Source organism: Anolis sagrei, chromosome 2 (genome assembly GCF_037176765.1).
Source record: "Anolis sagrei isolate rAnoSag1 chromosome 2, rAnoSag1.mat, whole genome shotgun sequence".
NCBI classification, from domain to species: domain Eukaryota; kingdom Metazoa; phylum Chordata; class Lepidosauria; order Squamata; family Dactyloidae; genus Anolis; species Anolis sagrei.
In genome coordinates this window covers 231,257,916-231,274,946 of record NC_090022.1, presented here as the reverse complement: position 1 = coordinate 231,274,946, position 17,031 = coordinate 231,257,916, and the positions used below count along the sequence as shown (strand labels likewise).

At 42.6% G+C, this 17,031-nt stretch overlaps 1 protein-coding gene across 1 annotated transcript; it reads left to right on the top strand.

Moving 5' to 3' along the window:
• The first annotated feature begins 4,635 nt into the window (after positions 1–4,635).
• ZNF367 (zinc finger protein 367) lies at positions 4,636–13,845 on the top strand. The gene is made up of 5 exons (XM_060762062.2): positions 4,636–5,104; positions 8,674–8,824; positions 9,721–9,840; positions 10,751–10,889; positions 11,148–13,845. Exons 1-5 carry the CDS (start codon positions 4,784–4,786, stop codon positions 11,383–11,385), a joined length of 969 nt encoding a protein of 322 aa, XP_060618045.2. The 5' UTR covers positions 4,636–4,783; the 3' UTR covers positions 11,386–13,845.
• The last annotated feature ends 3,186 nt before the right edge of the window (positions 13,846–17,031 follow it).

Below are 17,031 nucleotides of genomic sequence, written 5' to 3'. Positions count from 1 at the left end.
TCTGTGTGCCAACTTTGGTCTTGATCGGTCATTAGATGAGGGTTGGAACAGTCTTGGGAAGTGAGTGGAGGTACTTCATTCCCATCATCCATGGTCCATCCTGCTGGAAACTGCACCAGGATGTAGAATGGGTCATGGGAGCTCTGTGTGCCAAGTTTGGTCTTGATCAGTCATTGGATGAGGTTCGCAGCGATCTCGGGAAATGAGTGAAGTTACTTCAAGTCCCATTATCCTTGGTGGTTAATCCTCTGTGCCGGCATGACCAAAGACCGACAGGTCACAGGTTCGAATCCGGGGAGAGCGTGGGTGAGTTCCCTCTGTTAGCTCCAGCTCCCTATGACATGAGAGAAGCCTCTCACAAGGATGGTAAAACATCAGAAACATCCGGGCGTCCCAAGGGGAACGTCCTTGCAGAAGGCCAATTCTCTCACACCAGAAGCGACTTGCAGTTTCTCAAGTTGCTCCTGACACAACAGATATATATATATACTAGCCGTCTCCTGCACGCGTTGCTGTGGCTCAGTCTGTACATATGCTTGTGTATATATGTGATTTTGTGCATGCGTTGTAATGTTTGTTTTTTTGCTTTTTAAGTCTGTTCCGCTATGTTTCCCTGTGTTTTTATGAGTGATGGTCACTCCTGAGAGGTGTATTGTGTCCAAATGTGGTTTTTCAGTTATGTTAATCCCACAAACGAACATTACATTTTTATTTATATAGATATGTATGTGTGTGTGAATTCTTAATAATCTCAACCTCAGAGGATACCTGCCATAGATGCAGGCGAAACGTCAGGAGAGAATGCTTCTAGAACATGACCATACAGCCCAAAAAACCTACAACAACCCAGTGATTCTGGCCATGAAAGCATTCGACAATACGTATTCTTCTTAATACATATTCTTGGGCAAGCCAGAACTCATGGTACAGATTGGCCAGTCTCAGAACAGCTCTCTTCCTGGATTGCTGTAAGTTTTTCTGGCAGTATGGCCATGCTCCAGAAGCATTCTCACTTGACGTTTCGCCTGCATTTGTGGCAGGCATCCTCAGAGGTTGTGAGGTCCATTGGAAACTAAGCAAGTGGGGTTTATATATCTGTGGAATGTCCAGGGTGGGAGAAAGAACTCTTGTCTGTTGGAGGTTGGTGTGAATGTTGCAATTGGCCACCTTGATTAGCATTTAAACCTAGCCATTCAATTAAAGGAGGAGCTCTCCTCCTTCTGTTTCTTTTCACAACAATCCTGCAAAGTAAATCCCATAAGAAGGCACCTCAGGGACACCTGAAGGTGGAAATACCTTGAAGGCAACATGCTATATTGAAGTTCTGTGATGAGTCCAAAGGCACAAACCTAGAATGCGGCCTTGTTGTGTATCAAATAATAATAATAACTTTATTCTTATACTCCGCCACCATCTCCCCGAAGGAACTTGGGGCGGCTTACATAGGAGACAAAATGCCCACAAGACATAAAAGCAAAATAATCAATTAAAGCAAAACCACAATTAAAATAAAAACATAGTAAAATATAACAGTCCAGATAAAACACAAATAAAACATAATATGAAATAGTAATATTGAAACTCCATCAAAACAATACTCAATAGAAACCAATAAACAATAATACTAAAGTGGACATGACCAGGCTATAAAAAGGACCGGGCATGGATATTGATGTGCTGCAAGAGCATAAACCTCAGGGACCATGTGAAGACTCTGAGGACCCTGCAGATTTCTACTGTAGAGAAAAATATTCTTTCAACACAGAACTTATTTGAAACCAAGGATGAAAATGTCTTAAGCATTATGCTACCTATTGATCTGTGTATTAAAAATGGGGACAAATGAATACTTTCCATCTTTCCATATTCCTAGGGAGAATCAATTGTGGGATTTTCTGCTCCAAGTGCCAGAATTATTTGGCTCCCTTTAGGTATGATGTACTTTTGATTTGGGGGCACAGGCTAAAGGAAGCAAAATATATTGGTCCTCTTAAATTGCACAACCCCATTCCAGAGAGGAGTTGACAGAGGCTTGTGTGGGAAATACCAGAGCACACACCTTGGGCCTTGTCAAATAATTGGAGACAGAGAAAAGATATGAAGTACGAACAGCATGAACATCCAACACAGGAGATATCTGTGTACACATTATATATATCAGAAGAAAATGGTGGAGGCTTGTGCTGAAGATAGTCCAGCTCTTCCTCGCCCATGAATAATATCCTATCACATTTTATTCTGTTTCAAGGGAATTGTGGCTTCACAATATTTAATCTGCTTAAGGAAGGAAGCAGCAATTGAAAACTGGGTTTTCTCCTATGCTTAGCTACCAGATTCCTCAATCACACCTGCTCTGTGGCTAAACTGGAGAAAAGAATAATAACCTAAGGTGTCAGATTCATTTCCAATTAGTCACCATATTCATGGATTCTGCATCCAGATTCAGCCCCCAACAGCTTGAAAATATTTTTTTTAAATTCAAAAAAGCAAATTTTGATTTTGCCCTTTAATATATGGGAAACCATTTTATTATGCCATTTATATAATTTATATGCCAATTTCCTCCGAGAGCAGGACCTAAAGCAGTTTCTGATCACAATAAATTAAACACTTTAGCCTTTTCTACCAAATACGGTACTGCATGTGTCTCTCCAAACTACAACTCCCAGGATTCCACATAATGAGGCATGGCAGTTAAAGTGGGGGAGTTTTTTTCCATGTCAGGAACGACTTGAGAAGCTGCAAACCACTTCTGTTGTGAGAGAATTGGCTGTCTGCAAAGATGTTGCCCAGGGGGTGCCAAGATGTTTTACCACCTTGTAGGACGCTTCTCTCATGTCCCCGAATGGGAAGCTGGAGCTGACAGGAGCTCACCCCGTTCCTCACATTCGAACCACCAACCTTTCACTCAGCAGTTCAGCCAGCACAAGGATTTAACCCATTGCGCCACAGAGGGCTCCAGTTAAAGTGGTGTCAGATGGCATTAATTCCAGTGTAGATCAACCCATTGCCTTATGAGAGCTGATTGCAAAAGCGTATTACTATACAACGTTTTCCCTCATAAAGTGAAGGTTTTGCGAGGGTTCAGAAAAGTTATTTTTCCAGATTAACAGCCATCTACACGGTACAATTAATGCAATTCGACACTGTTAAATGCTATGTCTCAGTATTAAGGCAGCAAGATCAAAGAGTGCTGGTGCCTCACCAACTACAAATCTTGTAAGTTAAAGTGACGTCACACTACATTAGTTCTAAGGTGAAGGTCACAGGTGACTGGGAGACTTGGAAGGCGCTGAACAGACTGCGCTCTGGCACCATGAGATGCGGAGCCAACCTTAAGAAATGGGGCTACGAAGTGGAGTCCACGACGTGCGAGTGTGGAAACGAGCAAACCACAGACCACTTATTACAATGAGCCCTGCCACATGCACAATGGAGGATCTTCTTACAGCAACACCAGAGGCACTGCAAATGGCCAGCTTCTGGTCAAAGGACATTTAGCATAATGCAAAATTTTTAACTTTGTGTTTTTGTAAATACATTATAACTGTATTCTCAATTTGCTTCTGGCATGATAAATAGAAAGCATGGGTGAAGGTGAACCCATGCTTAGCTGGAGGATTCTGGCAGTTACAATCTCAAAAATAACTTCCCGCCTTTTAATAAAGGTCAGGGTTTCCCCTTGACATTAAATCTAGTTGTGTCCAACTCTGGGGGATAGTAACAACAACAACAATTTATTTATATACCGCTCTATCTCTCCTAGGGGACTCAAGGGAGGTTTCCACACATACAATGACATAGTGGAAATATAGAGTATTCAAAACAAAAACACAAAATTATTTAAAAAACCACATACAGTTAAAACCAAGATCAAACAGTATTCTACAATCTGGAATGAGTTTTTAAGGGCCGGGGTACTCGAGTGAGTCTAAACAGTCTAAGAGGCCAGGGCCCAGGATAGTGCAGAACAATACAGAGCTGAAGAGAAGGAGGGGAAGCAAAATTTAATTCTCTATTTTTAAGCCGAAGAGCCGGCACTGTCCATAGACGCCTCCAAGGTCATGTGGCTGGCATGACTGCATGGAGCGCCATTACCTTCCCGCAGAAGCAGTGCCTATTGATGTCACATTTGTATGTTTTCGAACTAGGTTGGCAGAAGCTGGGCCTAACAGCAGGAGCTCACCCCACTCCCCGATTCGAACCGCTGGCCTTTTGGTCAGCAAGTTCAGTAGCTCTGCAGTTTAACCCGCTGCACCACCGGGCGTTTTTTAATACTATTGTTTATTATTGCTTCAGCGTCACTGTTTAAATGGATACACCACGAGATAAGCAGATACAGCAAAACAGCTACTGCAGGCCAGGCCTCAGTATAAATAACGCGCCAAAACAGACAAACATGTTTACTGCCGATTTAACCGCCAAGCGCTGCAGGCCCCGCCTCCTTCCAGCTCGTAGGCCAATCGGCTCTAAGCAGTCATTCACTGTCGGAGCCCCGCCCCTCCCAGGCCGCTTTCGAATTTTATTGGCCGGCGCCGAGTCAGCACCATCCAATAGGCGGCCCGGATTACAGCTGAGCCCCGCCTCGCGCGCCTCTTTTCCCTTTCAACCCGGTTTTGCTGCGAGGTGATTGGTTGCGGGCGCCTGTCACTCTCTTGACGTCCGCCTCTCCGCCCAGGCGCGAAACGTAACGCGGGAAAAGTCTGGGCTCGCGATCGGGCTGGGGAGTCGCGGCGCGGTCGGGAAGCGGGCCAGAGCGAAGGGCGCTTCCCTCCGAGGCGGGATGTCGGTCCTCCTACGCCCGGCGGAGTCCCCGCAGCGCGTCCTGGTCTCCGTCATCAAGACCACGCCGGTGAAGCGGCCCCGCGAGGAGGAGGAGGCGGCGACAGCCCTGGCGCCCCTGGTGCCCACCAGCCCGGGCTTCAGCGAGTTCATGGTCTACCCGTGGCGCTGGGGGGAGAACGCGCACAACGTCACCCTCAGCCCGCCGCCCCAGGCTCTCCCGCGGGGAGGAGGAGGAGCTGCCCCCGAGGCCCGCGCCGCCGCCACTCGCGAAGACGAGGAAGCCGGCAGCCCGGACAGCGGCCTCGGCGGGCACTTGCGGGTGAGCCCTCGGCCCTGGAAGGGTTACACTGGAAGGGAAGGAGGGCGCGCGAGGAGACAGTTGGCGCGAGGAGGAGGGGGGGGGGTCCAGAAACCCCGCCCCCTTTCTCTCCCCCTCCCTCCTTCCTTCCAGGGTTTACGCTGGAGTCCCTCCCGCGGCTGATTCAGGATCCCTGTGACGACAGCTCCGCGCGCCAAAACCTCTTTCGTTGGTGGGGTGGGAGTTTCCTCCTTTGCTTTTTAAACTACCGGCTCGCGCGCAGGCAGGCGCGGCAGCCAATCACCGAACAGCCTCGCGGGCGCTCAGTCGGGCGCGCGGCGAGGGACAGGTGGCGCACGCGCAGTTGGTAGAACCCCCTTTTGGCTGTGATCTGGGAGGAAAGGAAAGTGGTTTCTTTTGCTGCAGAGAAAGTGTGGATGAGTTCTCGCCGGACTCTTTATATCAGCCCTTGAATTATTATTTTTTTTACACATACACACGCATATATAGAGAGTTTAAATCGGGCATGGGCAAACTTTGGCCCTCCAGGTGTTTTGGACTTCAACTTCCACAATTCCTAACAGCAGGCATCCTCAAATTGGAGCTTCAACTAGAAATCCTGACAATTGAACAAGCTCTTTAGGGCTTCTTGGATTTCTCTGCTTTCCCTCAATTGTTTCATTTTTGAAAAAAGATAATTAAAATTTTTAAAACTGCATCATCATACAGTATATTAATAATAATATATTATTATATTTTTATACTACATGTAATATTACTAATAATATTACAATACAATTGTATAGTACAAAATAGTGATATATAGCGCTGATATTGTACTGTGCTCATGATATAATGTATGTGTGTATGTGTATATATATATATGTATATATATGTGTATATATATATATATATATATATAAAACTTGTAAGCTGCTCTGTGTCCCCTTTGGGGTGAGAAGGGCGGCATATAAATGTCGCAAATAAATAAATTTGGAAGCCCAAACAAGCTGGAGGGCTGTGATTTGAGGGTGCCTAACAGCCTCTGGCCTCTTCCTTTTCTCCCTCTGCCACTTAAACAAGATTCAGCTGGATAGCAAAATGTCTTGGGCTGGCACAGGATATCAGGATAGATAGGATAGGATATTTAAAGTATTTATGATTCATCCTTGCCACTACCTTTGTTATAGATCAGGCATGGGCAGACTTTGGCCCTCCAGGTGTTTAGGACATCAACTCCCACATTTCCTAACAGCCCCAGACCCCTTACTTTTCTTATCCTTTTCTGCTTAAGTGTCAGAGGAGAGAAAGGAAAAGGCCTGAGGCTATTAGGAATTGTGGGAGTTGAAGTCCAAAACACCTGGAGGACCGAATTCTGCCCATGCCTGATTTAAATACAGTAATAGATTTTACTCTCTGCCAATTGATGCAGTTTGATACAGTTTTACTTGCCATGGTACATTGGTATGGAATCCTTTTTGTAGACTGATGAGCCAACACCACTCTTTGGCAGATAATAATAATTTTTTAAAAACGTTATTTGTAGAGCACCTATCTCCCAGAACTGACTCAGGGTGGTTTCCAGCATATATGGCAAACATTCAATGCCAACGAGAAGACATATGAACAAATTAACTCAAAAATGCATCCCAACACCTTTCACTGGTAGGATCAGAGCCAATGTTAGATCTGGGGAGCCACACAGATTGAACCCAGATTTATCCATCCAATCCTACCGCTGGACATCTAGTGTACATGGATCCAGGGATATATGTGGTAAAGGCAGTGAACAAGAACCTGAACTAAAAAGAGTAGGGGAGACAAGTACTCGCAATGCAAAAGTACTCTATTTACACCCACCAGCCTGCATTCATTCCAAAGTTGCTCCCATTCAAACCATGAACAAAATACACTGCTCCAGCTGGCACAGATTGTGTCTAATTATAACCTTCCCTATTGTTTGTGAAACAATTTCTCCCCTATCTCAGAACATTCATGGAGAGGAGAAAGAAGGGTGATTATGTCACAGTGAGCATTCCAAAGGAAACTCACATAGGTACACACGTTCAATGTTGCTTTTCCCGACTTGTTATGGCTAACAAGTCAGCCATTTGTTTAGATTTTGATCAAAAAGTGAAGGCAGAGAAAGAAAAAGTATGTGCGTGTGTCTGTAATATCGGTTTCGACAATTCCTTCCCCAAAAAGGATGACCAGCAAAAAGAATTCTTCCAAGTGCCACATTCAAATAAGGAAAACACTTAGGCAGTAACATTACCAGGTCTTTGTCATCTGATACGTGTTAGGACATGAAGGCCACAGCTCCCATGATTCCATAGCACTGAGCCAGGGCAGTTCAAGAGATATAATGCTCTACTGTATATGTGCTAGCTAGGGGCAGTGTTAGGTTTAAAACAAATTAGGTTATGAGGCCTCTTCTTTGGGCCCAGAAGGAGATAGGCCTACCCTGCATGCTTTGCGGCACACTCCCATAGACGTATTGAACTTATTGTTATGTCTGGAATCGCTCTGAAACAGAATGCCTTGAAATTTAGAATTGAACCATATAAGCAAAATTGGCAGGAGGATGCCACCCCCCCCCCCCAACCTACAGAGCTCTGTGCACACCTAAGCAAAATGATAAATCCTATACTGACTAGTATATCTGCACTGTAGAGTTAATGCACTTTAACTGCTACAGTTCAATATTGTGGAGTCCTGACAGTTGTAGTTTGGTGAGGCAGCAGAGGAGGCTCAAGACTTTGCAAAACTACCACTCCCATGGTTCTATAACATTGTGCCATGGCCATTAATATGTCAACCTGCATCAGGTTTACCCTTTGTGTATTTTTCCAATTTATGGTAACCCTATTACAATCTCAGCAAGATTGGTTTTTTGCCGGCCCCTGGGGCTGAGAGCATGTGACTGGCACCATAGCTGGGCTGTAAACATTGGAATGAAATAAGTGCTGGCTGCAGTAATGGAGAGAGGGCATGGGATAAAGTGCAGGACGTGTGAGTGCTATGTGTCAGGGTGGGGGTTCAAACTATTAACGCTTCATAATCCAAAACCATGGTGGTTTTTTGCCCAAGCAATCAGATTACAAATTGGAAATGCTTGGGACCAGGAGTTTTTAGATTTCAGGTTTAGGATTACCTGTACATTTTGAAATACCTTACAGCTACAGTCCACGACTAAACACATTCATTTATGCTTCATATACATCTTTATAAAATACAAGTAAATATAAATCATTTTGCATGTGATACAAAATTTATGTACCTCGAACCATCTGAAAGCAAAGATGGCCATGTGGAGAATTTCAGAATTCCAGATAAGGGATCTTAACCTGTATTGTATTAAATACATACCAATATAGGATACATTGTTCCTTCCTGGATAGGGCAAATTTGTGTGTTTACCTTCACGTGCTAAAGGATACATTTCAAAGCATGGAGCTTCCAAGACATGTGGCAAACATCCCTACTTACGAGTTTAGGTCTCTTCCACACCAATTGATTTCATTAGAAATATGTCTGTATTTCTTTCTACAAGTATCAGTGTTTTAATCATGGCCTGTTAACTTTATTAGGATGGAATCAGACGTGGCCGTCCAAGAGCAGATACAGTCCGAGATCTAATAAGTGAAGGTGAACATTCTTCGAGTAGGATTCGCTGTAATGTTTGCAACAGAGTCTTCCCGCGAGAGAAGTCTTTACAGGCACACAGAAGAACCCACACTGGTAAGTGGAATTCCTATGCAGCCAAAAACAAACAAGGAGTTTTGTTGAAACTTTGAAGAAAAAATGGAAATGCATTTGATAGTGGCAAAGCAGAATATACAACATGGTGGCATTTTTTAGCATGTCAGTCTATAGCAGTATGTATGTCGTTGAATGAATGCAGTCTGACAGCACTTTAACTGCCAATGGCTCAATGCTATGGAGTCCTAGAAATTGTAGTATAGTGAGGTAACTAATAAAATAATCAGAAGAAATGATACTGGAAATAATTATTGTCCTCTACTTTTGAAAAATGGAAATAAACGTTACCATACACATTCAAGGTATAATGAAACATTAATTGGGTGATAAATATTTGAAAACCTTGTCTTAAGGAATTATTAATCATTTGTGTGTATTTTTATACTTTTGTGGATAATGGCAGAAAAATATTATTATTATTAAGTTCTTGTCACTTTCTATAATTGCCAGCCACTATCCCATCTGTTTACTGTATACTTTGATGTAAGAATTAAGTTCAGACAATGTTTTGATTGTAAGTTTGATTTTTAATGTGTTCTTTCACTGAAAGGAGCCTTAGCACCAAAGTGCAGCTTTTCCTTCAAAGGCTTCAGAATCTACAGTGGTAACTTGATAGTAATATATCTTTGTATCAAGCTCTTGAGATTACAAAGATGGAGTTTATACCCAAACACTGTGCAAATGAAGGTGTCTTCAATTGAATTGTTGAAAAATTGTCAATAAGTTAGCACTCTTTCAAAGTAAAGAAATACTTATAATTTTGACCACATTGTAATCAGAATTCCTGAAAGAGTTTTACTCTGGTTTCCTCAAAGGATCCTGGTAAGACCTAGTTAAACAATAAATACATGGTTGCTGTTCAACTTTTTCTCCAGGTGAAAGACCTTATTTGTGTGACTACCCAGAGTGTGGGAAAGCCTTTGTTCAGAGTGGACAACTGAAGACACACCAGCGTCTCCATACAGGAGAAAAACCTTTTGTTTGTGCAGAAAATGGTAAGCCTGTCACTTACAATCAAATATGTTTCTATGAATTACAGTCCTGTAAATAAAACCACAAAGTTACCAGTCTGGCCATTTTTATTTACTAGGCTGGAAAGCAGTTAACCTGTGCATTCATGCTTGTCTCATGCTTGCTTGAACAGCTTTCAAGGGACTGTTGAGAATGTGAGTGAAAATGTAGCTTTGTATCTTGGAATGTCCAAGGAGGCATAAAGCTTCAACGGAATAATACCTGGTGATGGGGTAGATCACTGAAAATAAGATTATGTAGGTGAAACATGAAGTAGAGCTCCTCGGGTCATAATGAGGACCTACTAGAGCTGGGATGGAGTTGCATGAACTAAGATGAATTGGATTCTCTGATGCACATTGGCAAAAGATACTGGGGCCAATAGAGCTTTGATACAGTGAGAGTCTCTGGGGACTTTTCAGTATGATTGTCATGCCTGGATCCTTTAATAGTAAGGAATATGTATAAAATTACTGAAAGATAATTCAGTGGTGAAGAAAATATATTTTCAGCATGAGAACCATGTGTTGCTCACATAGATTTTTGCCTCGTCTTAAAACATAATTCAGATTTACTAGGGCTACTCCCATGAAGAAGTGGCATAAAGGAAAAATTGTTCAGATAATATGTTTATAGTTAGAAATGTTGGCTTTAAAGGCTGTGAGTAAGAAAACTGGGACAGTGTTCACAAGCCTGGGAGGTGAGCTGACTTCTTCATATTGATTTGAAAATATTAGCCACATTAGACTTGGCTGTCTGTATAAGACATAATAACTACTGAGTGCATGTTTTTACAGTAAATCTTCCAGACCAAAGGCAATTAATAATGTATGCATAGGGGAAATGGTGTAATGACATTGAATCTAACTGTTCTGTGTGTTTTCTTCTAATAAGGATGTGTAAGCAGATTCACACATGCAAACCGTCATTGTCCCAAGCATCCATATGCAAAGCTGAGGAGAGAAGAACCAACAGATAGGTTGAACAAAAAGCAAACTGCAGACAACAAGGCTGTTGCTGAATGGTTAGCAAAGTAAGTCTTTAATATAAATTTAAGATTAAGGGACTAGAATTTGCTAAATTTGGGTGAAGCTTCTACATTATATTTTTAGTTACCTTGGCATTTTTAGGCATATTTCATACCCCACTGTCTATGACGTTTTTAAAAATGTGATTTTGTTTCAAAAGAACAAAAGTTGTTTTTCAGATTAACTACATAAAAATCATTCAGGGGCTGAATCGCTATATTTTAGTAACAACTTATAATGCTAAGTTCCATTTTTATTGACAGATATTGGGAGATGAGAGAACAGCGTACACCTGCACTGAAAAGTAAGACTACCCATAAGCCTGACCAAGAGCAGCAAGATCCCATGGAATATCTTCAGTCTGAAGATGACGAGGACGAGGATAAATACTCTGCTCATTTAACCCCTTGTAGCCGGCTGCAAGAACAGCGTGAACGTTTGCATGGGGCACTGGCGCTCATTGAGCTCGCAAATTTGGCCGGAGCACCACTTCGGCAATAGTAGAAAACTGGACCTACTGCATTTTGGTACTTAAACCAATTAGCTTCTGAGCATAAGCTAAGCACCTTATTTGCTTCCATAGGCTGCTATTATGTAGAAATTATGAAGAATGTTGTTGCCTCGGAAAAAGGGGTGAGAGAATTGCACTTTTTGTATGGTAAGACAGTTGTAAAGCTTTTAAAGTATTTTGTAAATAGGGACACTGTAACACAGTGTGGGAAATGCTCATGTAATAGAATGTTCCGTTTGCAAGATTAGGGTTGTGCTGTTTAATCTCAGCTGTGTGGAAGTAAGTTTCTGCAAACAGTGGGACTTGTTTCCATGTAAAGGTGTTTAAGATCAAGATGCCAGTCATTCTTTCATTCAGTTCTCACAGGAAGCACTTTCTGAACTCATTAGGTTGGAATAATGGGATTTTTAGTGGATTGTATTTTTTTAAAAAACAAAGTTTCCTCTAAAGAGTAACCCATCCATGTCTCTTCACACTTTGGTGTTTGCTTAGCATTAATGAGAAGAATGCCAGAATAGTTGTCTTCATCTTATAGGAGCATTGACTAACTGGATGACATTGTTCAGGATCTTCACTGTGGCTGCTGACATGAAGAGTGATTTTGTATTTGTGGACTGAGATCTCAGCAGACTCTTGGTTGAGTAGCACTTGTTGTTCTTACTAGAATGTTGGGAACGTTTGCACATTGTTCAACTTACCTATAACTGAGTGATTAATCTTGCAAAATGTAGGTATCATGGCATCACAGTAAGTGTGAATTTCAGATTTCTGAGATCCTGTAACTACGGCATTTGTGTGTTGTTCAGATATTTCCATGCTTACATTGGTTTGTAGTAAAATATATTACCCTTATAGCAAACACTAAATTACTGCTTCAAAGGATTTTCTTGCAAATAGGTTTTTTTTCTTAAATAACTTCATTTTACAGCTTTATTTGAACTTACAGCCAAGTCTGTGTTCATTAACTGTAGCTCAGTCTTTGATAAAAATTGCAAGATACTTGCTATTCAGTTAGGAAAATAGGCTTCCAGCAGTAGTTGCAAGTGTTGAGATACTTGTGGTAGTATTCTTCCCCTAAATGAAGTTAGAGATAGCACTTAGTGCTCTTGAGCAATAAAAATATATTTTTTTGGCTGGACACTGTACTGTTCTTAAATAATTTATCATATGCTGGACTTGTGCCTTGATAACTGTCGAGCAAATGAGTAAAAGTATGTAATAGGCTGTGGACCCTTACTAAGGTAAAGGCCACTGGCATAAGCATATGAACTACCTGATCCTTGTCCAGTTAATGTCTGTTGCATTCTGGAATTGGATTCCTTCTGATCTCAGCAAATATGCAAAGAAAATCATGTATCTCTCTGAAGTTTAATGACCGGTGTCCTAATTGACAAGATTAGGGTATACAGTACAACTCCTGGACTTCATGTGGATATGCAAAAGCATATTTGATAGCAAGCTCTGGTCCAAGAATATCACTAGAGGTCCTAAGAAATGCCTAGAGAAGACATAACATAACACTATGTAACATGATTTTTGTTCATGTGTTGTAAATGTAATTTCCATATTTCTTCTGTTATAACAAAATGGGAACTGCAAAACTGCAAAAACTTGTTTTCTGTGGGACATCCTATAGCACATTTTGCTATAATTTTTCAATTAATATCTCATAGAATCTCAACCAATTTAACATAGTTTGTGGCAGCCACAAAAACAAAGGTTCTGGAGTATAACAACTACTTTCAGAGCAAGTACTGCACAATTAAACAGGAAATGACACTTTCAAACCAGGAACATTTTTTTTCAAATTTTGTTACATAGTGTAATTTGTTAGACATGAATGGTGGATACTGGCCCTGCAGATACTGGGGTAGTACTATATACACATTACTTACTTCCAGGAGTATCATTATGTTCTATTTTGGATTCAAGCATCTCATACAAATATTTCCTCTTAAATACTTGAGGAAGCACTTAGATCTTAACAGGAAGGTAGGAAAGGTCAGCCTCTGTAGAGGGATATCTGAACCGATCCCTTTGGCTGTAATGTGTGCTTTGTTTTGGTATATCCTTAGAATTATGTATTAATGTTTGTAGACAGTTTGCAAGGGAAAAATACTTGCACTTCTTGGAATATTGTAGAACACCACATTCCCTAGATATGAGAACAAGGCCTGACTTGTTGATAGACATAAAGTCCCTCCCCTTTTCACCACATTTACACAGAATACATATTAAAATATGTATTTAATCAAAACACATTCTGCCTAGCTGCTGTACCAATTATGTATAAAATACCTCTTTGGAACCATTGCAACAATTTTAAAAATGTTTTTAAATGTGGCGATTCAAGAATTCTCTGCTTCACATGATTAATTTGTACTTTCAGCATGAGTTTAAATGCTGTAATTCTAATAAGCTTTGAATAAAAAAAAGTTGCTTGACTCGTGTCAGTGGTGATAACTTTTTGACTCATCTGTAGCCACTCTACTCCCAACAGCCTCATGCAATTCTGCTCCTGTGTCTGGTTTTTGTTGGGAACTGGTTGGTATAGTTTTCTGACATTGAAATTGGGAAAGCTTGTTTCATGAATGCCTTGTGTATACATCAGAGAGCTTGTTCAGTTTTCGTGTGCACTCAGCAGCCAAAATATTAATGGTTTTCCCTTTCAAACATTCGAAGGTGAAAGTGTACACATAATTTATTACATTTAAACAGCGGTGTAAATAATGAGATCCCACACCTTCTTGGATCTCACTTTACTCTAGATAAGTTTACAGATGCAGATAGCGAAGTAGATATTTCTGAAAATGGGTGAAGGAGTCAGTGTGGTCTAGTGGTCTGAGTGGAAACTCAGACACCAGGATCCCAGTGGTACTATTGGATTATGACCTGTTAAGATCACAACCTAATGGGTAGCAGAGTTTCAAAAGTGTTCCTTTAGTTTATTGGGTAATGAATGATCACTGAGTATGTAAAGAACTTGTTTCTATTCCACACTCTCAGCAGACAAAGATTCAAGTAGATTTCTTTAAAATTAGTGGACTCAGGGTGGATTGCAATGTACATATACATGGCAAACATTCAATGCCATAGACACACAACATATATAGACAGACATACAGAGGCTCCTTAACATTTCAGCTTTTTGATGAGGGTATTCTGCCCATCAGGGGAGCTGTCATTCTTTGCATGCTTGCTGGAAATTTTTATGGCATTGTAAATTAGTTAAATTAGCCTCCCCGCATACGCGGTACCTAAATTTTCTACTTGACAGATGCAACTATCTTTCAGGCTGCAAAGGTCGACAGCAAGCTACATGAATTGGTCAGAAGCTCACTCCAACCCAGGCTGGCTTTGAACTCGCAACCTTTCAGTCAGTAGTGATCTTAATGCAGCTGACTTCCAGCCAGCTGTGCCACAGTACCGGTGTTTGTTTTACTTACAACTTCATGTATTTAAATATACAAATACATTTCTTGTGAGGTTAAACTTTAAAACTCTTAAGTTTGTATAAGAGTCTCTTCAAAACTATTGCTCTGTACAGCTCTCTTTCATAACAACCTACTTCCAAGGGACTCAAGCCTCAACTGTTTTCTAACTTCTAACACTGGCTTCTGTACTGAAACACAAGATTCAACTGTCATGCCTCAACTATTTCAAAACTGCATTCTAAACAGTCACTGAGTCAGTCACATGGTTTGTAGCCCCTCCCACTGCTTCAAGTACACAGAGCTAAGAAAATTGCAAACCAAAGAAGACATACACTTCAGAAAATAAACCAGCACATTATAAACAAAACATGCTGGTCGCTTCTGTTTTGGCACCACGAGAGAAATGGGGCTACAAAGTGGAATCCTCAACATGTGAGTGTGGAGAGGAGTAAACCACTGACCACCTGCTGCAATGCAACCTGAGCCTTGCCACATGCAGCAACACCAGAAGCACTCCAAGTGGCCAGATACTGGTCAAAGGACATTTAATCAACTACCAAACTCACAAATTTTGTATTTTGTCTGTTTGTTTGCTTTGTTCTGTTAGAAATGTAATATAATTGACTGGTTGCCCTGACACGACAAATAACAGACAAAACATGAAATAGAGGCTTGAGAGGGTTGCTATCTCCAACAGGTACAATTTCCGCTCTGTCATATAATCCAGTTCAAAGTATAGATAATCTGGATTTTCTATTGTAGTGTAGAAGGGGCCCCAATGGGTTTCATAAATTCAGCCATCTACAGCTTGAAAGTGCTTTTTTAAAACCCAAAAACCAAATCTTGGTTTTGCCATTTTATATAAGGGATACCATCATCCTATGCTCTGGTCCTGGTCCTAGTGTAAATAATGGGGCTTGAGCATTCACTCAGCATTGGGTTTTGTTATCCACGGGCTTCCTGGACAACAGCAGATACCAAGGAAGGGCCCACTGTACATGCTTTTGCAAAGTCAGTAGAGTAGGGAGGAGGGGGCCCAAAGTGGCAATGTGCGATCATGAAAACTTCTTCACACTGGGAAAGAAGTCTAAAGACCTTGTCAAAATACAACTCCGCAGATCCCATAGCATTGAGCCAGGCCAGTTAAAGAGGCGCCAAACTGCATTCATTCTATGGGGTTGATGCGCCAGCGTTGCGTGTCATTTCACCTTTTGTGGCCAATGAAGGAAGAGGAGTGAGAAAAAAAACAGAGGGGCGGGGTGTTGTAAACGAAATCCTCGTTAGGGGGAGCCCGAGCGGCTCTGCAAAGAGGCTTCCAAGGGAGGGAAAGAGGGTGGGCGTGGCCGAGGGAGGGAGTGAACAATACCCAGAAAGGGCAGGGCTGGCTCCGGTTCCTTGCTTAAGCGTGTGGGCGTGGCGGAAGAATGAGTGGGCGGAGCTCCAAATGGGCGGGGCCGAGTTCCTAGTCTCCCCGTTTCCTTTGTGGAGAGGGTGGGCGTGGCTCTGGGTCTCCCTATTCGATAAGCAGATGAGAGGTGGGCGAGGCAAACGGAGGTGGGCGTGGCCTTGGAGCAGCGGGGCGTGGCCGCAAGCCGAGCTCTGGCCATTGCCTCCACTGTACTCCTTTGGTTGAGCAGGTGGAGTGAGTGGGCGTGGCGATCGGGGCAGTAAGCGTGGCCTTTGAGCAGAGGGCGTGGCCGCAAGCCGAGCTGTAGGCGTGGCGATCGGGAAGGTGGGCGTGGCCGAAAGTCGAGCTCTGGAGGTTTCCTCCACTGAGCTCCTATGGCTGAGCAGATGGAGCGAGTGGGCGGGGCGATGGGGAAGATGGGCGTGGCTAAAAGCCGAGTTCTGGGCGTTTCCTCCACTGAGCTCCTTTGGCTGAGCAGATGGAGCGAGTGGGCGTAGCGATCGGGAAGATGGGCGTGGCTAAAAGCCGAGCTCTGGCCGTTCCTCCACTGAGCTCCTTTGGCTGAGAAGATGCAGCCATCGCGTGGCGATGGGGAAGATGGGCGTGGCTAAAAGCCGAGTTCTGGGCGTTTCTTCCACTGAGCTCCATTGACTGAGCAGATGGAGCGAGTGGGCGTAGTTATTGGGAGGATGGGCGTGGCTAAAAGCAGAGCTCTGGCCGTTCCTCCACTGAGCGCCTTTGGCTGAGCAGATGGAGCAAGTGGGCGGGGCGATCGGGAAGGTGGGCGGGGCTAA

What these genes read in the sequence shown, in the direction of transcription:
- ZNF367 (XM_060762062.2), top strand. Translation starts at nt 4,784, where the DNA reads ATGTCGGTCCTCCTACGCCCGGCGGAGTCCCCGCAGCGCGTCCTGGTC. An exon ending in ACACAGAAGAACCCACACTG is followed by an intron (nt 8,825 to 9,720) that starts GTAAGTGGAATT and finishes CTTTTTCTCCAG; the next exon opens with GTGAAAGACCTTATTTGTGT. An exon ending in TTTTGTTTGTGCAGAAAATG is followed by an intron (nt 9,841 to 10,750) that starts GTAAGCCTGTCA and finishes TCTTCTAATAAG; the next exon opens with GATGTGTAAGCAGATTCACA.